General features: G+C 28.0%; 3 protein-coding genes across 8 annotated transcripts; 2 read left to right on the top strand and 1 right to left on the bottom strand.

Moving 5' to 3' along the window:
• Positions 1-238: 238 nt before the first annotated feature.
• On the bottom strand, positions 239-19,754 carry LOC109605929 (15-hydroxyprostaglandin dehydrogenase [NAD(+)]-like). 4 transcript variants are annotated; one of them, XM_049963435.1, is made up of 6 exons: positions 19,687-19,754; positions 4,215-4,324; positions 3,098-3,224; positions 2,937-3,043; positions 2,551-2,879; positions 239-556 (listed from the first exon to the last, which is right to left on the bottom strand). In XM_049963435.1, the coding sequence occupies exons 2-6, from the start codon at positions 4,311-4,313 to the stop codon at positions 427-429; spliced, it is 792 nt and encodes a 263-aa protein (XP_049819392.1). In that variant the 5' UTR covers positions 4,314-4,324; positions 19,687-19,754; the 3' UTR covers positions 239-426. The 4 variants fall into 4 exon arrangements, with proteins under 4 accessions (XP_049819392.1, XP_049819391.1, XP_049819393.1 ...); XM_049963434.1 differs by lacking the exon at positions 19,687-19,754 and adding an exon at positions 13,519-13,600; XM_049963436.1 differs by lacking the exon at positions 19,687-19,754 and adding an exon at positions 5,920-5,944.
• Positions 12,906-16,461, top strand: LOC126264661 (15-hydroxyprostaglandin dehydrogenase [NAD(+)]-like). Of its 3 annotated transcripts, none has more exons than XM_049963433.1 (6): positions 12,906-13,012; positions 13,145-13,250; positions 13,994-14,059; positions 14,140-14,375; positions 14,437-14,543; positions 15,810-16,461. In XM_049963433.1, exons 2-6 carry the CDS (start codon positions 13,231-13,233, stop codon positions 16,266-16,268), a joined length of 888 nt encoding a protein of 295 aa, XP_049819390.1. In that variant the 5' UTR covers positions 12,906-13,012; positions 13,145-13,230; the 3' UTR covers positions 16,269-16,461. The 3 variants fall into 3 exon arrangements, with proteins under 3 accessions (XP_049819390.1, XP_049819389.1, XP_049819388.1); XM_049963432.1 differs by lacking the exons at positions 12,906-13,012; positions 13,145-13,250 and adding an exon at positions 13,699-13,941 and having other exon boundaries at positions 15,810-16,309; positions 16,373-16,461; XM_049963431.1 differs by lacking the exons at positions 12,906-13,012; positions 13,145-13,250 and adding an exon at positions 13,700-13,941.
• A 2,696-nt stretch (positions 19,755-22,450) lies between the features above and the next one.
• Positions 22,451-23,756, top strand: LOC109605930 (alcohol dehydrogenase). Its single transcript, XM_020022521.2, has 5 exons — positions 22,451-22,606; positions 22,666-22,892; positions 22,960-23,066; positions 23,187-23,412; positions 23,462-23,756. The coding sequence occupies exons 1-5, from the start codon at positions 22,509-22,511 to the stop codon at positions 23,695-23,697; spliced, it is 894 nt and encodes a 297-aa protein (XP_019878080.2). The 5' UTR covers positions 22,451-22,508; the 3' UTR covers positions 23,698-23,756.
• Positions 23,757-26,208: the final 2,452 nt, after the last annotated feature.

The raw sequence follows: 26,208 nt of genomic DNA, 5'->3' as shown, positions 1-26,208 counted from the left end.
TGTCAAGATATTGGTATCTTCCTTAGTAATGGAGATTATTTCATACAAGAAGATATCGTTCAGGAATTGTTCTTGACTATGTTAATTTGTATTGCTACTACAGTTATTTCTTTAAGGAATACTGATACATCTATATAGCTAAATCATTTGGAATCTAGTAAATTTTGTAATCGTTTTCCCCCATTCAAATAAAACAGAGAAAACTCAGGCTGGGAAAAAATATTTTCAGTTTGACTAATTTTGGCGACAGGTTATATTTATTATACTTTTATAAATTTAAATGAATAAAACTAATGTGGATTTAGTTTGTTTTTCTAAATAACATATTCGGCCAATTACGTTGACTATATTACTATATATGAAATAACACTATTCCACTATATCCCTTCTACATTTAAAATTGTTTACAATTGCCTAATTAAGCTACTAACATGGTGGGTTAATCATTTCAGGATCCAGAAATTCGTAAGGATCTTTACCATCTTTAATGACCCAAACAGATCCAGAAGTTGCCTTTTGAATTAATTTCATTATCCCTTCAGCGCATTGCTCAGAACTGTAACAAATTAAATAATTAGTCAACATTAAATTCAATTTTAAATTGTACTATTTTATGTTATTTATAGTTAAATGGGAATCACTTGTTTGATTGTATTTTAAAATCAACAATTAATGTATTCGTTCGTCCAGCCAAAGATTGTGCTTTACTTCTTCAGTATTTCTTAATATTTAATCATTATTTTAAGTGTACAATCAACTAGATTTTTGTGTATTTAAGGTGTAACATATATTTATTTTTCAAATTTGATGACTTTTAAGTTGAAATATTTTCCTTAACGAGTTTTAAAATTATCAAAAAAGGCTTCTTATTTAACTTGCACTAATATTACAATAATAAAAGTCAATAAAATTTCAAAAACTCCTCCCTATTCGAGGTGGTTTAAATTATTAAAAATTAAGTTTTAGTGTAACCACTTATAAGAATTAAAAATCATTGGTATCATTTAAAATTATTGAATCAAAAATTAAACTTTTTAAAAATGTGTGACTCATATAAAAAATTTATTTGAAAAGTATAGAAAGTCCTATAAATCTTTTGTGTAGAAACTGTTACAATATTTTTTAATATATTTTATATTATTTTAATAATAACTTTTAGTCTAACCACTTGTAAGAATTAAAAATCATTGGTATTAGTTAAAATTATTAAATCAAAAATGGTTTTAGTCTAACTTTTTAAAAATGTGTAACTCATATAAAAAGATTTATTTAAAAAATATAGAAAGTCCTATAAATCTTTTGTGAAGAACCTGTTGCAATATTTTTTTAATATATTTTATATTATTTTAATAATAACTTTTAGTCTAACCACTTGTAAGAATTAAAAATCATTAGTATTAGTTAAAATTATTAAATCAAAAATGGTTTTAGTCTAACTTTTTAAAAATGTGTAACTCATATAAAAAGATTTATTTAAAAAGCATAGAAAGTTCTATAAATCTTTTGTGAAGAACCTGTTGCAATATTTTTTTAATATATTTTATATTATTTTAATAATAACTTTTAGTTTAACCACTTGTAAGAATTAAAAATCATTGGTATTAGTTAAAATTATTAAATCAAAAATGGTTTTAGTCTAACTTTTAGTCTAACCACTTGTAAGAACTAAAAATCATTGGTAACAGTTAAAATTATTAAATCAAAAATGGTTTTAGCCTAACTTTTTAAAAATGTGTAACTCATATAAAAAGATTTATTTATAAAGTATAGAAAGTCCCATAAATATTTTGTGAATAAACTGTTCCAATATTTTTTTTTAATATATTTTATATTATTTTAATAATAACTTTTAATCTAACCACTTGTAAGAATTAAAAATCATTGGTATCAGTTAAAATTATTAAATCAAATGTGGTTTTAGTCTAACTTTTTAAAAATGTGTAACTCATATAAGATATTTATTTAAAAAATATAGAAAGTCCTTTAATTTGTGAAGAAACTGTTACAATATTTTTTAATATTCCAGTTCCTGTTAACATTCTTCTGTAAAAATCCTATAAATTCATGACACGACACGTATGGTAGTCATTAAAGGTAATTTGATTTGTTTCCTAGGACCTGTCATGTCCAGTTATCCAAAAGAATAATGCCCGATTTCGTACTGTGAAAATTACTTTGGAGTGTTTCCAATAATCTGATGTAAATCTGATGTATTGATCAGTGGGGTCACCAGTCATATTACCGATTAAACATGGTATCCTTGATAGAAGACTGTAGTGTTAGGTAGAGCTGTCATGGGATAAGGTACCTCAGGACGAAATTCATCTCATTAGATTATGGTAATGCCAAGATGAGTTAGTGAATGTCTAAATCATCGCAGAATTTTAAAAAAATAACCAATATATTTAATATTTTTGTCCGACTTTTTAATGATTATTACTTCTATTATCTGTTAATAAATATTAATGAAATTTGTCCACAGGATATATGGTCCATTTTCATAATTTAACAAGATAATACAATGTAACTATTTAGCTAAATAGTTCATACCTTTGAATATGTGCATCTTTGTTAATTTCATTTAACTTTTGATAGGGACCCCCTAATGTATTATCTTTCATTGAATACATTAAAGGTGTATCTGTAGCTCCAGGACAAATTGCGAATACTTTGACTTTGGTTCTCTCATAATGAAATGGAACTCCCCATGCTCTAGTCATTCCATGGACAGCCCACTTGGTGCCGGAGTATATTGGAATGTTCCCAAAACAGCCCACGCCTGCTATAGAAGAGGTATTGACAATAACCCCTTCTGATCCAGTTTTATGATTTTTAATGTAGTTATCGAGTCCCAGAAGCATACCATTAACAACACCATTCTGTAATTAACTATTGTAATTTTTGTACCCTAATTATAACAAGTTTACTTTACTTACAAAATTCACAGGAACCATTTTCTGCCATTGCTTATCATTTAGGATACCTGCATTATTAAATAAGATGTCCACATTTCCAAATTTATCAAGGGTAGCTTTAAAAGCACCTAAAAGAATATTCTGAGTTAATTATTAAAATTGACAAATATCATAGTAAATACTTTCAAACTCCTGTAAATCAGCAACATCCACTTTCATGAATATAGCTTTATTTGGTCCAAATTCGTTCTCGATTTCTTCAATTAATTCGTTTCCTTTTTCGATATTTACATCTATCAATGTGACACCCTAAAATATCAAAAATATTGAAATTTCAGGATTTATTTCACCGTTACCCTATATTAAGGTATTGATTATATAATATATTGTTATAAATTTTATTTTTAGATCCTAAGTATTGTTATACCAATTCCTCTCATGTGGTAAACAAGCCACTAAGTTAAAAAACGTCGTTTGTGTTTGTTATTTGTTAATCTAGGTACAGTTAGAGTTCCTTTTGCCTTCCATCATTCCAAATTTTGAAAATGCACCTGTGCCAATTCTTAATACTTCTCAAGATGTATTATTAATACAATACAATATGTAATATTATTTTTATATCTTAATTTCCTACCCTATACTAATTCCATTTTTTCTTAAAAACCTAGCATCAAGATTCATTCACATTGGAGGACTGAGCACACCTAGTACAAGTGCCTAGGTAAAGCCTTAAGGGCCTAAATATTATTCAATGCTGAGGATATAGATAAATAGACCCGATTTTTTATAAATAAAGATACATTTACAACAGGCATTTGAAGGAATTTGTTTTCTCCACTTTTGCTGGCTTCAGAATATTCAGACTTATTGTTAACCACATAATATCATGATAAAAAACAGTCAGTCGATTGACTATATGCGATGGCTCTACTTAACTGCTGTATTAAGTTTTCCCCGATTTGGGAGGTTTGTTGGGCAAATAAAACAGTTCTAAGATTCATTCACCGAGATAACAGTTCACTCTATGACATGCTGAGTGCAGGAACTTACATTAACAATTTAATTGAATATGCATTAAACAAATAATGTTAGACCAATATCATTTGGACAATTTAGAGGCAGGTGCCCTCTCTTAACAACGATAACATACAAACTAGCTCAGTCTTGGTATTATTAAGATAAACTTAATATTAAATAATATTTATAAAGAATTGTTATGTGGTGAAATATATATCAGAGTTAAGTATTAGAGCATATTGTTAAAGTAGGTTGTTATTATAATTATTTAAAAATACTTGCCTTTACATTATTTTTAAGCAGTTGTTTTGTTACAGCTGCTCCGATTCCTCCAGATGCACCTGTGATTATTGCTACTTTTCCACTTATTTCAAATGTCATTTTGTAACGTTCTAAAAAAGATGTTTTTATTTATTTCAAATAATATTCACAATACACAATAATAAAAGGCCCTAAATTAAGAAAACTAGAAACATCATTAAGAAAAGTAAAGGATAGGAACGATATAAAGAAAATGAAAGAATAGAAATTCATGAAATAATATTTTAAGTAACAAAAATGACCTACTTTACAATAATCGGGCAAAAGTCTTTGAGATCCTTAGATTAATGTATTTCTATAAATGTACATGGTATGAAGGACAAATTTTAACAAGAAAAGTAGTAATAAAAATATAAGAAAGGTGAACTTATTACCCTAAAAATATAAATATTTTATAACGAATACATCAAAAAACAAGAAAATCATTAAATTTAATTAAATCAAATAATATATTAACCTGTCTTTAGACGGAATATTGATTATCTGCATAATAAATTAATTGAATTGTTTATTTAATTTATATATTTTCTTCCTGTAAACGTATATATTTAATCTTCAGTGTGACTTAAGTATTAACCTATATACCTATTAAATATTATAAATCAATTGAAATTGAATCTTTACCAGGATATCCATTTTAACAATCTTTTAAAATTATGAATAACTGTAATATTTTTGTTTAGGATTTTTTGAATAATAAACAGGTGACTCTGTCTCACCCTTACTTCAGAAGCTGCAGAGTTGAGTCCATAAGGAGTTTTTCTTCTTTCCAAGTAAATTAGTGTGAACAATGGATAACAATTTAATAGCAAGATTAACTGATAATGGACGACGACACTAGTTGTTGAGTGTCGTTGTTATAGAGGCAGTTTAAATAAACAACTGACAAAACTCCAACAACCAAAGTTGATATTCCAGAAGCACCTGAAGTCTTTTTGAAAGACTCATCGCGTCAAGCTAAAGGGAACTATTTTATTTACAAGATTTTAATGATGTAAAAAAATAAATACATTCCTAGTTTATACTACTTTTAGTATCACAAACTTTTACTGATGATCAATTTTTTTAGTTGGAGGTAGAAGTTATCCAATTTTCAATTAGAGTAAAGTTACACACATTTTACTCACAATATTTATGGTAAGCCGAACACCAGTTACCTTTATCTACTGTTTTATTGTTCTTAATTTGGATCTTGAGAATTCAACATAAACTTAGGTTAACAATAACCTATCTATATTAACAAATGAATAATAAGAAAACTAAAGAAATAAAGATTATAAAACAATTAAAAAAGAAAATATTAATCTCTTTTCTATAATAAAATGAATATAAATAGAGGGAAAAAGATTAATTGTTATCAATATTTAAACTATTTAATAAAAACAAAATAAACCAGCAAGTAAGAAAACTAACAAAACTTTGGTTTGTGAAGAAATTCAGTAATATCCTCCAAAATACATGAAAAGTCAGTTTTTATGAAGTCTTTGGTATAGAACGTCTTCCACAATGTTACTCTTTCAACCATTGAAATACACTAAACAATACAATATTTCTTTTTTACCCTTTGTTTAATCTGGTGTCTAATTTAAGGATTTTCCTAATTATGAAACTCTACTCTAAATCATAACATAAAATACATAAACAAACAGGATAATGTGTAACTAACCTTTTTAGCGAAACTTAAAATTGGCATATAATAATATAAACACATAAATCGAACTAGTTGCACGATAAACTGTGAGGGCTCTGCAAGGGACAATATTTAATAGTACACACATGTGAACATAACATATATAGACTGTAATAATCCGGGTAAAAGTAAACCTTTGGACTATTTACGGTTATTTTATGGTTACAATATCTAAGATTAATTTTAAGAAAACAAAGAGAAATCGAAAAAATATAAAATACTTATCGTGGTGGTCCTGATAACTGTTTAAAAAGTACAGTAAATATTGTACGAGGCGGGTCAAAGATCAGACAGAAGAAATGTGTGATAGTCATGCTTTAAAACATAATAGAATAACTGTACGCTTATTTTATTGTCAAGTTATATATCATAAAAATATATATATATATTTAAATAGGCGTTGTATACAAGTGGACAGAATGCTACATGCTATTAAATTGATTTCAAAATGCAGCCTGGGTCTAATTTTGAAACGGAAAGTCCTGAGGAAGGAAAAATTAATGAATTTTAGGATGTTCTAGAGAGGCAGGTCCGTATATAAAATTATTAATGAGACACACATTCAACAGCCTTAGAAGTTTCATGTGTCTCATTTGAACCATTCACTATTGTTGATTAATATTATAAATTATGAGAAATTTGAATTATTTTTTTAGATAAAAAACTACTCAAATAACGAAAGTTGCAGATAGTCATCGAACATTCTGTCTCTGGTTGAAACTTAATTACTTGCTATTTCAATAAATCCTTTGAATATAGATTAACTTTGTCACTGTCCATGTTGGTTAAGTACAATCATAAATTGAAAAACAAAATGCAATTAGTAGTAGAACTAACGTGGTTCCGTGACGGTGGATGACCGCTTCCATCCAATGTGACCAATGAAGTGAAGGAGAGTGACATTCTTGCGTGAAGAAGTGTGTGAAAACATGTGTAGACAATGACCAAAAGGTGCAAAGGAATATATTGACTTTAGACTGTTTAAAAAATTGTTACCAAAAACATTGGTAATTAATTATTATCGATTAAAACTATATTATCGATTAAAATTATGAAATATCGGATATTAGAATTATTTGTTTTGGGAAAAATAAACTTTTGGAAAAGAGAACATTGCTTTCTCTAGTTGTAACTCAACTACTTATCGTTCCAATCAATACGAATTGAGTTACTTTTAACGTGCATTTGTCACAGTAGATAATCTTGGTATAAGTACATTCATAATATAAATAAATTATTAAGATATGTAATGTTAGTTTTCAGTTTTATATAAAATGTAAGAACTCAAGGTTAAAACAAATTATTATTATTTATTTAAATATTTAATTATATTAAACTTTATTGATCGATGAATAACCGTACCTATTTTTCAATTTATGACAGGGAACAAACTAATTAAATTATATTTAGCTAGAAAGCTAATTAGTCAACACGTTTTGACAGCTTCAAATCAGATGAAATATTGATATTACTGCAAATAAAAATTCTTCAATTACATATTACGAACAAGTACACCTCGGACTAAAAAGTAGTAGACAAGTTGTATAAACTAAAAAAATAAGTAAAGGTAACATATATTTCAATAGTATGTTTTATCTTAAAACTTTATTACAAAAAAATTGAAATTTTGAGTGTAGTTCACTTAAATCAATCAAGGGGAATTGATTACTTTACAATTGTTACAAAATTTCAAAGTAACTAATGTAGCCCAATCAGTAACTTCTTTCTGGTATTATTTTTGGAGATTACAAATACTTTGTGTATGAAAATATGGCGGATGCGCTTATCAGAATAAAAATTGGCAGCAATAACAGATTTTATCAGCAAAATTTGTGTTATAAGTGTAAAAATCATCAATCACTTTTATGTCAATTTATGTACAGAGGTACTTACATCAGAAGAGCAGGTCTGTACATAAAATATTAAAGAATACGAGACACACACTCAACAGCCTCAGTTGTGAATGTAGGATGTAATCGTGACCTCACATTGTACAACAAAACAGAATTTATAAAGATAATTTTATGTATCCTGTCTTAATGGGCAACGTATGAGTAATCCTTATCAATCACGAGTAAGGAATGTAATATTGAGATACCGGTATACAATATGCGAAACTAATCCGACTTTGCGTGTGGTATTTGTGAACTGATGCTAAGAATGGATACTGCAGTGTGCGGCAACAGCGTGGGTGGGCGAAAGAGAGTATAATATACTCCAATGCGCTCGTTGTTTAAGTACTATTGTTTTGCTTGCCAGTTGCAACGTGTAACTAAGACGCAACGCAAAGAATTGTTCATCGATTTTCAGTTTTGAGTTTCTGGTGTTTAATAAGTGTATTTTATAGTACTGTTGCTTTATGGAAGTACATTTTGAAGATGGAAGATTCACTGTTTTCAAAATGCAATGCAAATCAATTATCAAAACGACAGGACGTTCTGTTAAAGGTTTGCATGGGAATTTAAAATCAAAACATAAAATTGATATCAAACTAAAAGTCTGGATGATTTGTGAATCACTTTCCAAGATAAAATAATACCACAGAAAAGAATATATCACGTATCGATGGTCTCAAAAGAGTTTTCTGCACATCGTCAGATTTTATTCAAAATAATCTCTTTATAAATTTTTCCCACTTCTTCGACAGTTGGTGAATACTACGCCTTCTTTTGTATCGAATCAATTATGGATCCATTTTGGTACATTTTTATAGGAACTGAAGCGTTCCTCAGCGAGAGCGTGTTGATGCGAATATAGTATAAGATGATTATCGGCCGGAGACAAGTCCAGGGAATAAGCCGCATAATTTACTATTTCGTAACTGAACGCTTCAATCATTTCCCTAACCCGTTTTGTTGTGTGCATTGTCATGGATAAAAATGACTTTGTGTTGTCTTTTACTACAATATATTTTTCAAGTAATGTTTTATTTAAATTGATCATTGCCTGTTGGTACCGATAAGTATTAACAGTTTCACCAAGCTTCAGTAGCTCATAATAGATTATACTCTTCTAATACCACCAAACACAAAGCGATTTGGTATTGCAGTAGATGTTGATGATTTGCCTGAATTCACTCATGATTTACGATACTTAGGGTTTTTCATCACCTGTCCCTATTCTATGGAGAAATGACTTCTTTTGTATCAATCGATCAGCATTTCACAAGTGGTTTTTCGATTTTCTTGCTGCGTGTCATTCAGTTTATGCGGAATCTATTTCCCTACTTTCTGAATCTTTTCCATAGCTTTCAAACGAATGGAGATGGCTTTCAGTGTCGTATACAATTGATTTGGAGTTCTTGTTGCGTTTGAGTATCATCTTCACCCAATAAGACTTGCATTTCATTGTCTGTGATATTTTATATTTTTGAACCACTCAAAACACTGTGTTTTTTACAAAGAGCATGGTCACTATAAGCACTGATAAGCATACGATGCAATTCCGCAGCACATTTCTTCACACCTTTCTTCATACAAATCCAATGGCCGTTTTTGTGATAAAAGCCATGGAAAAAATATTACTTTATTGCTGGGTTGTAAAACAAGATGATCTAGTCTGTCCGAAATGATAATGATATTCAAAATATAAGATTGTGCGTTTCTAGAGCTCTGGTTGATTTAGGGTTGGGTGCAAATCTAGATTATGTATTCAGTAAACAGGAATATGATGTGCTAATGGACCTAGAATGAATATTACTGCCTGTGAAACTTTCGATTTTATTTTGTTTTTGTAAAATTAATTTTAGATAAGGTAACCTGGTTTCTCACACTCTATATATGTTCATATGTGTATACTGTTAGATTTTGTACTTTGCTGAGACCTCAGAGTTTATCGTGTAGTGGGACTGATTTTTATATGTCATATATATGTGTGTTTATTAGGATAAATTTAATATAATTTACTGAATAGATTTATTGCACTATTTTAGATATATTTAACGTAGTTTTGTTTATATTTGAATCATGTTTGATTCATTGTGTGGTTGATTGCATTAAGATTATTTAGGCCGTTATGAGTTACATAATTAGGAAAATCGTTAAATTAGACACTTAAGGGTAAGAAAGCAATATTTCAATGATTGAAAGAGTAGTATTGTTGAAGACGTTCTATACGAAGGATTGAGTTAAAAACTCTAGTTTTCATGTAAATATAATTTAATTTGCATTTTTTATCTTTATATATTAATAAATACAATTAATATATTATTAACTCAAGTTAAATACAAACCTTAACAGTTATAACTTTTTACCTTCGTATATACTTACGTATTCTGAACAAAAAATAAAAAGCCCTTGAGACATAGGCAGAGACAAATCTCTACGCCAAATAAATAATATTACTTTCCGAAACTATCAGAAAAAAAAAAACAAAATTTAGGCAGGAAATCGTAAATCGTTTCCTTGAAGAAGTGAAAGTTGTATGAAGATAATTAAAGAAAATGTAAAATTGATTGATGATTTTTACATCTATTACACAGCACGACCAAATTCTGCTGATGAAATCTTCTTTTATTGTTGTCAATTTTTATTCTTATAAGCGATCTGCCATATTTTCGTGCACAAAGCATTTGTAATCTCTAAAAATAATACTAAAACTGAAATTACACCATTACTTTGAAATCTTGTCACAATTGTGAAGGGATCAATTCTCTTGGAATGATTTAAGAGAACTACGCTCAAAATTTCAAATTTTTTATAATAAAGTTTTTAGATAAAACATACTATTGAAATATATGCTACCTAAGCTATTGAAGATATACATATTTTTTAGTTTATACAGCTTTTCTACACTTTTCAGCCAGAGGTGTGCTTGCTTGCAATATATAATTGAAAGATCTGTCAGATAAACAGCATAAAACATATAATAAATTTTTATTTGCTGTAATATCAATTTTTCATTTAATTAAAATTAATTTTTAACTGTCGGACGTGTTAATTAATTATCTTTCTAGCTAAATATAAATTAATTAGATTGGGCTTGGCGTTCCCTGTTATAAATCGAAAAATAGGTACGGTTATTCATTGTCAATCAATAAAACTTAAAATAATTAAGTATTTAAATGATTAATAATATTAATTTATTTTAACGTTAAGTTCTTACATTTTATGTAAAAATAAAAAGTCTTAATAAAATAAAAACTTAATAATATATTAGTATTATGATTGTACTTATGCGATGCACATTTTTTTATTAATCATTTCATATTTATTGAAATTCAGTTCACTTCATTCCAAATACCTGCAGAATTAATAATTATATCTATGTTACCAATGTTTTTGGTGACAATTTTTAAAACAATCTAAAACCAATTAAATCCATCGCACCTTTTGGTCATTGTCTACACACACCTCTATGCACAAGTATGTCGCTACCTTTCCTTTCATTGGTCATTTTGGATGGAAGCGACCATCCACTGTCACAAAACCACTTTAGCTCTACTACTAATGGTACTTTTGTTTTTCAATTTGTGATTGTACTTAAGCAACATGTACAGTGACAAAGTCAATCTACATTCAAGGGACCTTAATTCGTATTTATTGAAATGGCAAGTAGCTGAGTTTCAACTAGAGAAAGCAATGTTCGATGACTATTTGTAACTTTCGTTATTTGAATAATTTTGATTTTCTAATACCGATAATTAAAATTTCCAATATTTCATAATATTAATCAATAATAGTGAATGGTTCAAATGAGAAAGAAATGAGCACAGTTTTCGTTTTTAGCAGACATAAATTACATTAAAAAATGTAAGAGATGAACTCTTCATCATTAGAACAAACCAAATTAAACTGAATGGCATTTTCCCAACTCACTTCAATACCTACAGCATTAACAATTATGTTTATGTTACCAATGTTTTTAGTACTATTTTTAGGCTAAAACTATTGTGATCAAATTCATCAAATAAATTTAAATAACTAATCTTTATATAACATAATAAACCATATTCACACAATCACTAACATATTAAATTATATTCTAACGTTTGGTTTGAACTTATCACAAAGTTAATGTCATACTCCTGAATTGCTCTAATTTCTAAAACTATCAAAAGTTCATTTTTAATTGGATCAAGTAAATCATTTGCGATGGCAACTCCAATATCTCCTGTTTCGCCAGTTTCTACAGAAACTTTTTTTTTAAATTCTATATTTTACTTCTTTTGTCCATGTAATTAAAATGAATTTGAAACAGTGGAATCTATTGATTAATTAATTAACTTTCAAGCTAAATATAATTTATCTAGATTGGGCTTCTCGTTCTCTGTCATAAATCGAAAAATTGTTGGTTAATAAAAATTAAAAATTTAAATGAATAATATAGTGCTTGTAACTTTCATGATCCTACCACACATGTATGTTCTTCTTCCTAAAACCGATTCGGTCTCGCACACCATGTTGATGATTCTAGTTACACCCGATATAAGAAATCCTTTGTTTTTGTCATAAAAGTATCATTCGCACACTGTTTTTTTTTTTATTTTTCCATCTGTCATCCCTTTAGTTGCTTTGGAATCCATTTTCTAACTATTTAAATATTTCCCATTACTTTCAATCGATTGGAAACTGAGCGAATGAGTGACGTACTTAAGGTTTTAACATAAGTGCGGCTTATTGACATAAACATGATGCACTTACACATCTGATATATGTAATCTCACGGGCTTATTTTGGACTAGCAGTGCTTTCTATGATAAGCTAATAATTTGCTAACTGGTCATGTTATGTGACCTCCAGACAGCTTAATTTTAGTAATTATTCTGTGTCGCGAAATGATAAGGATGTTTATTTGCCACCTAAAGTATTAGGACTCTTACCTTTTAATTATTCTGTTTTTGAATGGATAAATACATTAAATTTTAATAATACCCGCTACAATGGATTTCCTTCAAGGAAATTTAACAGGCGATGTGTACTTGGATTCACTTCAAAATGCTCTTGCCCATAATATGGGCATATGCATGACATGTTCTTTTAGAATGTCCAAAATGTGACGAGGGTGTTTCAAAGTTAATACAAACAATGTACTATTAAATAAAAAAAATATTTACGAAATTGTAGAATTGGTGAGTTAATTTCTCGCAATAATGTATTATTAATGAACAAGAACTAATCTTCCAACAAGATGGATCTCCTTCACTCACTAATAAAATGTGAAATTATTTAAAATACAGATTTCCGGGACTATTTGTTTGTAGTGCTATATAAGAAGAAAAGTTAACAGAACTCCATCTGACACGTTGGAAGATTTGCGAAGACGAACTAACACTGCAACTTCTCCAGAATGTATGGCAACTGGATTATGTAAGTTGGTCGAAAACATTTACTTGACGATTTCTGTATGTTAAATAAAATTAAATTATTTTTGAATTTTTCATCAAACATTTTATTAGTATCTAATTTTCAATCAATATTTAAAAAGTGAGCAGCAGTATAAAGAGAATTAAAAGCATTTTTAATGAGGAATCGTTCCCAATAAAAAATTCATTCCCTCTATATATTTTACTTTTTTTAACACTCCATGTGTTTAATTTATTTTTGTAAGACCATAATTATAATTATATTTTCTTACCTTTGTATTGCAAATGTAGAGGCACGAAATGGACTAAAAATAAATCAGTGCCTTATATGTATATGTTAAAGGGAAACGCATATCTGAAATATTTAGTCACCGATAAGCATATAAATTAAACATGTTGACATAAATTACAATGTAAATTTCTATACCTTACCAAAATTTGGATGCACTGGTCCAAAGTTACAAAATATCTTTAGAGCTTGTAAATTCAATTATTTATGTGGTAAAAAAATTTTATGCATAAAATACATATCTACTAATTAACACTAACACAATAATTATCTATTTGATTATTGAAAAAGAAAATAATTTTTGAACACATACAACTGTCTATGTCATAATGACATTTATAATTTTATGAAGACTTTTTGAAACGATTATGAATTTAGTACAAAAACAAATAATTCTAAAATATGGGTATGATTTATTATTTATTGAAAATAGTCAACATCAAACGTTTCAACATTAGTTCTAGATGCATGATGCAATTGATGCCCAAACTGAAGATAAATACAGATGCACATCCTTTAAATAGGTATGTATGTATTATATAAATCTCTCAAAGTATTACTAATTATTATCTTATTGTGTATCATGTTCTTATTAATATTTTAGTGACAAAAATAAAATATGGAATATTAAAGAGAAAGTTGCTGTGGTAACTGGTGGGGCAGGAGATATTGGAGTTGCCATTGCAAATGAATTATTGAAACACGATGTGAAAACCGTGGCTTTACTTGATCTAAATAAAAATGAAGGCATGAAAGTATTAGATGAAATTCGGGCAACCCACGGGTATGACAGGGTCATATTTTCACATTGTGATATAAGTTCAAACCAAAATTTAAAAGGTAATTTAATTAAGATATATAAGTATTAATTATTTCACTTAATTCAATTAAATTGTTTTAGACTGTCTAAAAATTGTATCCAAAAACATTGGTAACATAGATATAATTGTTAATGCTGCAGGTATTTGGAATGAATTGGATTGGGAAAATGCCATTCAGTCTAATTTGGTAGGTTTTAATGATGATATTAGTTCATTTCTTACAATTTAGAGTAATTTGAGTGTACTGATTTGTCACTGTATGTGTTGGTTTATGTATATTAGACTGTTTCAAAAAAATCGACAATTTTTTTTTCTTATTTATATTCGAAAATCTTGTTGGAAATGGTTCACAGTAGTGAAAGTTACAGCTCTTAATATTAATATTAAGAGGTAAATTTTAATTTCCCGTTTAAATAACACGGGAACGGTTTTCTCTTGGATTTTGAAATTTTTTAATTCTCGTTAGAGATAATATTTCAAAATGATCAAAACAGATTTTTATAGAAAATTTAACACTCTATAAAAAATGTCTCTTACGGTTTTTTTGATATATTCATTTTTTCAAAAATTATTTAACATTAAAGTTGGATTGATTTAAAATTTTGACATTTTTCTCATTTTCTGACGCAACCATCAACTTTATGGGAAAATTTTATATGACATTTTTTGTAGAGAATTCAATTTCCTATAATTTATCTCTAAAAAAGTTTTTGATATTTTTTACAGATCGTAATTTACCTCCTGAAAATTATTGTAATTGCTTATTGCTAGTTATAAGTGAATAGAGAAAAAAAATTACCAAATTGTGGTAAAAGTCTGTTAGTTTAACGATATATACTACTTTGATTATAATAAACAATCTATTTTTTAGTAAAAATCTATTTATTTAAATAAAATGCTTAATTTTAAGCAGTAAAATAACATTTATTTAGCCAAATTTTTAGTTTTCAGAAAATGAGAAAAATGTCAAAATTTTAAATCAATCCAACTTTAATGTTAAATAACTTTTGAAAGAATGAATATATCAAAAAACTGTAAGAGACATTTTTTGTAGAGCGTTAAATTTTCCAAAAAAATCTGTTTTGATCATTTTGAAATATTATCTCTAACGAGAGTTAAAAAATTTCAAAATCCAAGAGAAAACCGTTCCCGTGTTATTTAAACGGGAAATTAAAATTTACGATACGGCATTTCTTAATATTAATTTTAAGAGCTGTAACTTTCACAGTATTTTTCTTACCATTTCCAACAATATTTTCGATATAAATACGAAAAAAAAAATTGTCGATTTTTTTGAAACAGTTTAATGTATATTATAAGTTGAAAAACAAAAATTCCATTTTAGAACGCTTCAAATGAGAAAATATTACTGTCTTTAGAGTTAGAACACACAAATTATCAGTTTACATTAGAGATTTAAATGAGTGAAAAACTAAATAATAATTTTTTTTAGTGTGGTGTTATTTCCACGGGAATTTTTTCCACAAACTACATGAACCGAAATGGAGTAATACTTAACATTGCTGGGCTAAAAGGCTTACAACCGTTCTCGCATTCTCCAATACTATCTGCCAGCTCTTCAGGAGTGATTTCAGCATCAAGATGTTTCGGTCACAAGAACAACTTTACAAAATTTAAAATTCGATTTTTATGCCTCTGTTTAGGAATAACGAAAACAAAATTTTTAATCGAAGCCGAACAAAAGCAACTCACCCCCGGAATGGGTCAAGAACTTCAACATTACTTAAAATCTGCTCCGATGCAAACCACTGACGTCCTAAAGGTTGCAGCTTTGCGAATGATAAAATATGCAGAAACTGGTTCTGTTTGGGTTTGTGAGGATGCCAAGTTGTACTCGTTGGATTTACCGAACTGGAAGTGTTTTGCCAATATGGAAGCAAGATTTGTTTAGTAGACTTTTATATTTAATTATACAATAGTATTCGTAAGCATGTAAGTTTTGTGTATCAGAGTTATTACTCTATAATGATGGAAATGTATTTTTATAAATTTTAGTCCAAAGCTGAAGCACGAGGCTATATAATACTTATATGTATTCCTTTAATTGATTATACCTGTGAACTATTAATAAATTATTAAGATAATGTTACTTTCACTTTTATATAAAATGTATGAACTCAAGGTTAAAATAAATAATTATTCATCTATATTTTTAATTATTTTAAGCATTATTGATCAATAATGCATAACCGTACCTATATTTTGATTTATGACAGAGAACGCCAAGCCCAATCTAAATAAATTATATTGATCTAGAAACGTAATTAATTAATCAATACATCCGATGATTTCAAATTTATTTTAATCAGATGAACAGAAGATAAAAAAATAAAATAAAGTTATGATAGTATTAGAAGAAATTAAAGCAATTCATGATTATGACATGGACATTGGTTTTATATAGCCTAAACAAACCAAAAACATTGGTAATATAGACATAATTGTTAATGCTGTAAGTATTGAAGTGAGTTGGGAAAATACCATTCAGTTTAATTAGGTAGGTTCTAATGATGAAGAATTCATCTCTTACATTTTTTAATGTAATTTATGTCCACTAAAAACGAAAAATATGTTCATTTCTTTCTCATTTGAACCACTATTATTGATTAATATTATGAAATGTTGGACTATTGAGAAACTAAACTAATATTATGAAATGTTGGACTATACCAATGAAGCGAAGGAGAGCGACATTCTTGCGTGAAGAAGTGTGTGAAGACATGTGTCGTCAATGACCAAAAGGTGCGAAGGATTAAGCTGGTTTTAGACTGTTTTAAAAATTGTTACCAAAAACATTGGTAACATAGGTATACTTGTTAAAACTGCAGGTCTTTGGAATGAAGGGAAACACTTATTTTTCGATTTATGACAGTAAATGCTAAGCCCAATCTAATTAAATTATATTTAACTAGAAAGCTAATTAATCAACACGTTACAACACGGTATAAAATTAATTTTAATCAGATGAAAAATTCATATTACAGCAAATATCATACATATATATTATATTTTTTACGATGTTCAATCGACAGATCCTTCAATTACATATTACAAACAAGCAAACCTCTAGCTAAAAGGTAGTAGAAAAGCTGTATAAACTAAAAAATGTGAATATCTTCAATAGCTTAAATAGCATATATTTCAATATGTTATCTAAAAACATTAGTACAAAAAAATTGAAATTTTGAGCATAATTCACTTAAAATTTAGGAATTGATTGCTTCACAATTGTTCCAAAATTTCAATTCAATTTCTTTTTAGTATTATTTTTGGAGATTACAAATGCTTTATGCTTTAAAATGTGGTGGATGCGCTTATCAGAATAAAAATTGGCAGCAATAAAAGAAGATTTCATCAGCAGAATTTGGTAGTATTATGTAATAGTGGAAAAAATCATCAATCAAGTTTATATTTTGTTTAATTGTTTTCATACAGATTTTGGCATTGTATATTCAAGGAAATGATTCACGATTTCCCGTCTAGTTTTTGTTTTTTTCTGATAGTTTTGGAAAATTATAAATGCCGTTGTTTATCTGGCATATATATCCACACTTGAAATATTTTGCTATTTGTGATCATTGTCTATGTCTGAATTTTTTTTATCTTTTGTTCAGAATACTAAGATAAAAACTTATAATTGTTAAAGTTTGTGTTTAAGTAAAAGTTAAGTTGACTTACTAATACCTGTGGGTCCGTGTATCTCTCAGGCAATGTACTGGTTATATTTATAAGGATTAATCGGTTATTATATAAAAACAAAAAATGCAAATTATATTACATTTACATGAAAATTAGAGTTTTTAACTCAATTTTTAGTCCTTGGTATGTAACGTCTTCAACTATACTCCTCTTTCAACCATTGAAATAAACTATACAAATATTCCATTTTTACCCTTAATAACATTATTTAATCTAGTGTCTAATTTAATGATTTTCCTAATTATGAAACTCTACTCTAAATTTATATTAATAAACACACATAAATAACATACAAAATCAATCAAGTTAAATATCAGTCCCCCTACAAGATAAACTATGAGATCTCGGCAAGGAACAAAATCTGACAGTATACAGAAGGAAAAGTGTTTGACCCGTCTGAATTTAGAGAGAGACATCATGCATGACAGAGACAGTAGAAGTCTATCCCATGGTGGGAGACTTCTTCTCTCTATTGCACATGATGTTTCTTTCAGGATTCAGATGGATCAAACCCTTTTTGTACTGTATATAGACTGTGAGAAACCGGGTAAAAATAAGCTTTGGAATGTTTATAATTATTGTATGTTATCCTATCTAAGATTACTTTTAGTAAAACAAAGAAAAATCGAAAAAAGTAAAAAATCGTGGTGGACCTGATAATTGTTGGCGAGTCAGTAAGGACTGCTATTTAAAAAGTACAGTAAATATTGTACCAAGCGTGTCAAAGATCAGACAGAAGAGATGTGTGATATTCATGCTTTAAAACATATAATAGAATATCAATCAATAGTATTTCATCATAAAAAATAATTAAATAGACATTATACACAGGGTGACAGAATGCAACATTTTTAAGACATTTAAAATGATTTCAAAACATTATTAATTCATAGTCTTAGACTAATTTTGAATCCTGAAGTCCTGAAGTCTTGACGAAAGAAAAATTACTGAAATTTATGTACGGAGGTACATTAGAAGAGCAGGTCTGTATATAAAACATTAATTCCTTATCACTCACGACACAATAAGAAATAAAAAAATTAATTTGGAAAAATTCAAAGACATTTAACACATTTTTTGGGTTTCGACTTAAACTGTTATTGCATTTATTTCTTCCAGGCATTCCTGACTACTTTCTGACTTTTAATAAATATTTTATATAACTTTAACCATCTAAACATAATTTGGAGTAATTATGTTTGTAAGTACAAACGTTATTTTCCTAATGAAGAAAATTAATAAATAAGTTTGATAACGGTGTTGTTAAGGGTAGAAAAGGTGCAATTGTTCAATTAGTTTCCAAAGTTCTGTTAGTATGCTTTTTTGCAAAACTATTTGCTATTTAATGATTAAAGCATACTTCGTATTCAAGTGCAACCTTTTTGCCAAATCCAATTTTCGATTCAATCTGTTACTCTTTTAATTGTTTTTCTATTATTTATTGCAAATATAGTTAAGCTATTCTGGATTTAATTATTAATGTGTTATATATTAAAAAAAGTGAGTAAACGCTTTTGTGTTTTGATGATGGCTGATTTTATCACCCTCCAATAAATCAACGGAAATAAAGGTTAGAGATATTGAAATTAATATTAGGTAGTCATAAATACATTATTGATCTCTTTGATACGTCGTAATGAGTCTGTAATGGCACCAACCGGGATAACTAGAACAATCAGGATCCCTCGTTGTGTGTGACATCAAAATAATTATTAAATTGTAGTAGTCAACTCTGAATGCGCAGAACTGAATAATAAAGGAAGATCATAAATAACAAACACAAATAATATTAACAAGTGTGATTTATTTACATCTTTGGTATCATAATATCCATATTTGTTCAAAATATGTTATATCAGATACCTAAGTAGTTATATTGTTTATTTATGCAGTAGAATATACTATACTCCTTTGTACATTGTTAATTCCTTTGTATATTGTTAAATATTTCTTAGTTGCAATTTAGATGATTATTACAAGGTCATACTCTAGAATTAGAACATCTTAGTCTGTAAAATATATTTTTCTTTGTTAAGATAGTTTATATATAGGAGTCGCTTGCTTTATAATAAGCATTCTATTAATTGTATTCATTCTATTAGCATTCATTCTATAAACTGTACTTCAAACTAAATTGTAATCATATTTGTATAAGTTAAAATAAAATTTGTAAAAAACAAATTTAAGTGTCGTGATTCGCAACATATATACAAATAATATGTGTGATTATGAATGTCAATATAATGTGTCTAGCAATAATAATTGTTTATGACTAATTTAGTTACTGTTCATGAACAATATAAAGAAGTATATTTATATATGCTTGAATAAAGTAAGTGGATGAAAAATGACGTAAGAAACAATTTAATTCTGAACAGAGAACGCCGATTCTCACATAATAATAGTAATAATAAGAATTATTATTATTAGTACTTTGTTACATATGCAATAAATGCAATGAAGGTCTTTACTAGGGGAACATATAAAGAGAGGTCAAAAATTTTAATCAAAACTACAATTTTCAACCACTTCGTATACAAAGCGTATCCATCCAATATAAACCTGATTATACTGTACAATAATTTTCATTATTATATTATTAATTTTTATTATTCTGTAACACATATTAATAGATAAAAATTGAATGTACTCACTTCATACATGTAGAATATCTTTTAAGATGAATATTTTATCAATTCTAATGTATAATGATTTCAGTCATCGTCAGAGTAAAAGATGAGGTTACGTTACATAACAAAACTAAAGAACTTACAACAATATTTGCTTTATCTTTGATTTTGAATACAATCTCATAAAGAACAGAAGTTTCAATAATTATAAATTGTATTGTATTTGTAATCTTTTCATTATATCATTAGTTGGTTGTGATGGCTCTTCGAAACAACATTGGAGCTCTCTAATGGCCTTCAGATTCAATTGAAGTCGTTGCCTTAAAAGAAGCTATTTTTATTTTTATCTAATTTAGTCAATATTGATATTTCATTTTGATTTTTGTCTTGTTTTCAAATCTGCTGTATTTTCTACTTCTAAAATGGTTCTTCTTTTATTAATAATCTTTTTTTTTTCAATGACAACAGCATTTTTTGGCCTTTGAACATTTTAATGTTTGAAGTGACGTCGGAAATGATCATTCCAATTTTGTTTGATGAGTATCAGTATGATAAATACAGATCAAACTTTTCCATAATCAAATGGTTTTCAATACATGTTGAAAGATCCCATATAAAAACTCTTAAGACAATGGAAGTCTTAAACAAAGACACATTTCGACTAAGCTGTATGACAACATTTTTGCCCGACAACGTGATTCAATATATTACATTCAATAATATAATATAACACAAAGCGTGTTTTATCTGATCATTAATTAAAAGCCGTAATGAGAAAGTCATTTAAGTTAAAGTTGTATTGTTACGGGATATATTAAGATTAACCATAATATGGCCATGAAATAAAATTGAATTAGTCCCACGTAACTATGGTACGCAGTACTAGGTACCTTATAACATTTCTTCATTACCATTCATCACTAAAGACAACGTGATTTCATTCCTCATCTCACTGTTGACGTTCCATACACAAGTCACTACGTTGCTGTAAGAGATCAAAAAAGGGTGATAACTCCATAGGGTAAATGACCTTAGTCGAAGGTATATGGATCGAATACCAAGCTTACCTTCATTAGCAATATTTAAGACGACGACTCTTTGGCAGCTCTGGGTCATCCCTAACCTCTTGCTCTGCTTCTTTTATCCTCTTCATTCCATGACTATCAGTATCACATTAATTTTTCGAAACTCGTTCTCTCCGTGTATTATTTCTAGAATTTATTTTATTTATTATGGACAAAGGTCTGATGACCTTGCAGGCCAATTTATAGAAGAGTAATTCCCATGGTTAAGCCATTGATTTGAAAAATTTTCAGGAAGCCACTAATTAAATGGTGAGGATAATGGTCATGCATATTGAGCAAAGATCACCTCTTCTACTCAATGAGATAAGTATATACAGAATTGGCAGAATGTAGAGCAACTTTTTTAAAATTTAAATAATTTTTGTCCCGGTTATTATGTTAAAAAAATATATGTTGAAAATTAACTTTCCTTTATAAATTTAACAATTACATAGTATTTTACACTACAAGGGAAGAAAGTTTGAGATTCCTGCCCTGCGCGCCATATTGCCCGCGACGTAGCCGAACGTAGCCTGTCGTGGAACCGGGGAGCAAAATACGTACTTTCGACCGAGGTAGTAAGAAAAAAAAAATTTAAATAATGAACATGTTGACAACAATCAGAATTTGAGAGAAAATTTAAAATATATGACAAATGTCACATTATTTACAAGAACATCACGACGTCTATTGACAACTATTTAAATAAGTAGAAATTGAGTGAGCTTCACATAATAAATGTCTTATTTACAAGCATTAACAAGACCACGTTGGAATATGTTTCATAAAATCAAATATATACAACATCTTCCACAAATAAGAAACTATACTGCGAAGTAAGTAATTAATCCAATTGTATTTTTAGTGATGCTGTACTTCATCAACTTATTTGAAGGAAATCGTTATTAGAACTAAAGGATAAAGTTGCTATAATAACTGGAGGCATGGGAGCTATAGGAGAAGCAATAACTAGAGAACTATTGAATAAAAAAGTTAGACGCGTATTTTTAATAGACATTTCTAACGACTTGGGGATGATAGAAGCTCTGAATTGTGAGTTTGGTGGCTCAGATGCAGTGTCTTTGCTTAAGGCAGATGTAACAAATCGGCTTGAAATGGAAGGTATTTAAAATATCATTGGCAATTAAAAGTTCAATTTCTATTTCATTATTATGAATGATATTTTTAGATGCATTTAAGAAGATAATCACAGATGTGGACAAGTTTGATATTATAGTTAATGCTGCAGGTATTTATAATGGGAGACATTGGGAGAAAGAAATGCAGACCAATTTGGTAAGGACTTTTCTAATATTATCTAATAACAAATATGTTAACCACTAAACTAATTTATACTTGGTGTTACTCAATAACTTTTTAAATTTTTGGGAATAATTTACCTCATAACTATTATAGCTTTCGACAATAGGCAACAACATATTGGCCCAAAGATATATTGGCAAAAATGGTTGTATAATTAACCTCTGTGGAATTCAGGGCGTTGACCCATTATCAGCCTCCCCTACATTATCAGCAGAATATTCGGGAGTAGTGACATTATCCAGAAGTATTGGTCACCAGAAGAATTTTCAACGTAATTCAGTACGAATTGTTGCTCTGTGTACAGGAATTACCCAAAGAGGTTAGAAAATATACACTGTTACTGTTTATTATTAAATTTCACAATTTAGGTAACTTTAATGCTGGAGCAACTGAAAGGCAGTTAAATCCTGATATGGGCGAAGATCTCGCCAAATATTTTGACCATTGCATTCGACAGAAAAATGAACATTGCGGTTGTGCTGTTTGTCACGTCATTCAACATGGTGAACCTGGTTCTGTATGGGTTGTGGATGGTGGAATACTCTATTCAATGCATTATCCTTCTTGGCGGAAGTACTCCCGTTTAGAATATAGTCATTATTAATTAATAGTTTAAATTTTATATTATAAATAGATAATTAAATAATGTCCTCAGATTTTTCACTGTAGCTTTTTATCACATATATAAAGTCAACACTTTTTTACTATAAATAGTTTCTATAGTATAGTTTCTAATTTTAAAAGGGTAAGACTTTGAAAGGCAACTATTTGTTATAAATGATAATTTTTTATTTCCTAAAAATTCTGAAACGACGAGAATATGACTCGAATAAATATATAAAAAAATATTTTAGAGATATCCTTTTTTGAGTATGATTATTTTACTAAAGATGACAAAAATTGTGATTTCTAGTGAAACAAATATTCAGTATAGTATAAAAATAGTTTCCAGATGTTATGTTTCGTAAAAGATTCCCACTTTTTTATTCAGGACTGAAAATATTGTTAATAAATGTGTAACTCAATCAAACTTGATACTTTGGTCTTAGTAAAAGTCTTATTAATTTAATTGAGACTTATATACAGAACAGAACTTGTTACGTCAACCACAATGGACTTAGATCTTACACTTATTTTGTATCCTCTAGCTTACCACAGAGGTCTAACTTGGAACCCCTATTATTCCTTTTATTTATCAATGATTTGTTGAGTCTGTTCTTATGCTGTAGTCTACCCTATCCTGAAGATCTGAAGCTGTATTATCAAATGGACAGTATTGTCCAAGCCTTTACACAAAAAAATTATATTGACACTTTGGTGGGATGGTGTCAAAGCAACAACTTCTAGCTAAATATAAAGAAATGCTTTATTTGTAAGTAACAACTGCTAGTCAAATTTTCTTACAACATAAATGGATGCATGTTGGTGACAAAGAATGCTGTAAATATCTAGGCTTTTAATTGGAAGTTTCTATATATGCTTCCATGATCTTGGGATTTGTCTTACGAAACTGTAAATCGCTAAATTCCCAAATTGCATTACTGACTCTATTTTCTGCACTAGTTCGAACCAAATTGCAGTAATATCTGAAGTCCCATTTACGTCATCAGATTAGCCTGGAACTTTTAAAGGACGATACCTCAAAGACAAGGTTCCATAAATAGAAAAGACCTACTAAAAATCAATTAATTAATTATCCATTTATTTCAAAGATTAATGTATGTATAAATATTATATAAATATAATAAATATACAGTTACATATATGTAACTAATCTAAAACTATACCACCAATATAATTTGCTGGAAACAAATTAATTAAGATGTTTTTAATATTAATTATTTTTAGAGGAAAAGTTGAAAAACTATATTTTATAATCAGTACCTTTTGCCAAAGGTTATTATGGTTAAATTAATGAACTTATTCGCTAATGCTTTGAACAACCTTTGATAATTAAGTTCATTAATTTAACCATAATAACCTTTGGCAAAAGGTACTCATTATAAAATATAGTTTTTCAACTTTTCTTCTAAAAATAATTAATATTAAAAACATCTTAATTAATTTGTTTCCAGCAAATTATATTGGTGGTATAGTTTTAGATTAGTTACATATATGTAACTGTATATTTATTATATTTATATAATATTTATACATACATTAATCTTTGAAATACATGGATAAATAATTAATTGATTTTTAGTAGGTCTTTTCTATTTACGGAACCTTGTATTTGAGGTATCGTCCTTTAAAAGTTTCAGGCTAATCTGATGACGTAAATGGGACAGATATTACTGCAATTTGGTTCGAACTAGTGCAGAAAATAGAGTCAGTAATGCAATTTGGGAATTTAGCGATTTACAGTTTCGTATTCGAAACTGTATTTCCAGAATGTTGTAGTTCATACAAAGTGAATCTGATACGAATGAAGTGAAACTAAAGAACAGTATAACAGTTATTTTGAATTTATTTAATCCAAAATTTATTTTAAGTATAGAAACAAAAATGCAGATGTTTAAATAAATTATTGAAAACAAGTATATTGATGGAACAACTAAATAATAAACTATTACACATATTTACATAAAATTTGAATAGACAAAATTCAAATATATTCTGGAAATTTTGAAAACATATTTACATATTACTTTGCAGTGTAAAAACAATTGCAATAATGATAGACTTTTATTGAATTCACTATAAAAATATTTGTATCTATACATTAAAAAGAAAAAATTAAAATACTTTTCAAGCATGTTTGTTTCTTAAATGAAATTTGAGAAATTATATACTCAGTGGTAGACTATCTGGAACTTATTCTTTTTATATCATTTTTAATTTTTAATCGATTAAAGCTTGCAATAATCTCAGTTATATACTATCAGATAAATATTTTCTCGTAAGTTATTTTATTTATAATGGTAACCAAAATAAATTTTTATCCATCAAGAACATTGATAAGTTCTTTCTGTTGTACAAGTGTTATTCTAATTTAAAATATTTTCGGTTTAAGAACCACATTTAAAAGAAAGATGATTCAACTAATATATATTTTTGAAAATTTCATTATGCACGTGTTTATAATTTTTATATTTTTGGTATTATAACAAACTGC

The sequence above is a fragment of the Aethina tumida genome, chromosome 2, assembly GCF_024364675.1.
Source record: "Aethina tumida isolate Nest 87 chromosome 2, icAetTumi1.1, whole genome shotgun sequence".
NCBI classification, from domain to species: domain Eukaryota; kingdom Metazoa; phylum Arthropoda; class Insecta; order Coleoptera; family Nitidulidae; genus Aethina; species Aethina tumida.
This window is presented reverse-complemented; position numbering and strand designations above follow the sequence as displayed.

What these genes read in the sequence shown, in the direction of transcription:
- LOC109605929 (XM_049963435.1), bottom strand. Translation starts at nt 4,313, where the DNA reads ATGACATTTGAAATAAGTGGAAAAGTAGCAATAATCACAGGTGCATCT. An exon ending in TGATTTACAGGAGTTTGAAA is followed by an intron (nt 3,044 to 3,097) that starts GTATTTACTATG and finishes ATATTCTTTTAG; the next exon opens with GTGCTTTTAAAGCTACCCTT. An exon ending in AAAGATGCACATATTCAAAG is followed by an intron (nt 557 to 2,550) that starts GTATGAACTATT and finishes AATTTGTTACAG; the next exon opens with TTCTGAGCAATGCGCTGAAG.
- LOC126264661 (XM_049963432.1), top strand. Translation starts at nt 13,904, where the DNA reads ATGAATTTAGTACAAAAACAAATAATTCTAAAATATGG. An exon ending in CAAATAATTCTAAAATATGG is followed by an intron (nt 13,942 to 13,993) that starts GTATGATTTATT and finishes TTTCAACATTAG; the next exon opens with TTCTAGATGCATGATGCAAT. An exon ending in ATGCCATTCAGTCTAATTTG is followed by an intron (nt 14,544 to 15,809) that starts GTAGGTTTTAAT and finishes AATTTTTTTTAG; the next exon opens with TGTGGTGTTATTTCCACGGG.
- LOC109605930 (XM_020022521.2), top strand. Translation starts at nt 22,509, where the DNA reads ATGTCTTATTTACAAGCATTAACAAGACCACGTTGGAATATGTTTCAT. An exon ending in ATAAGAAACTATACTGCGAA is followed by an intron (nt 22,607 to 22,665) that starts GTAAGTAATTAA and finishes ACTTATTTGAAG; the next exon opens with GAAATCGTTATTAGAACTAA. An exon ending in TACAGGAATTACCCAAAGAG is followed by an intron (nt 23,413 to 23,461) that starts GTTAGAAAATAT and finishes TTCACAATTTAG; the next exon opens with GTAACTTTAATGCTGGAGCA.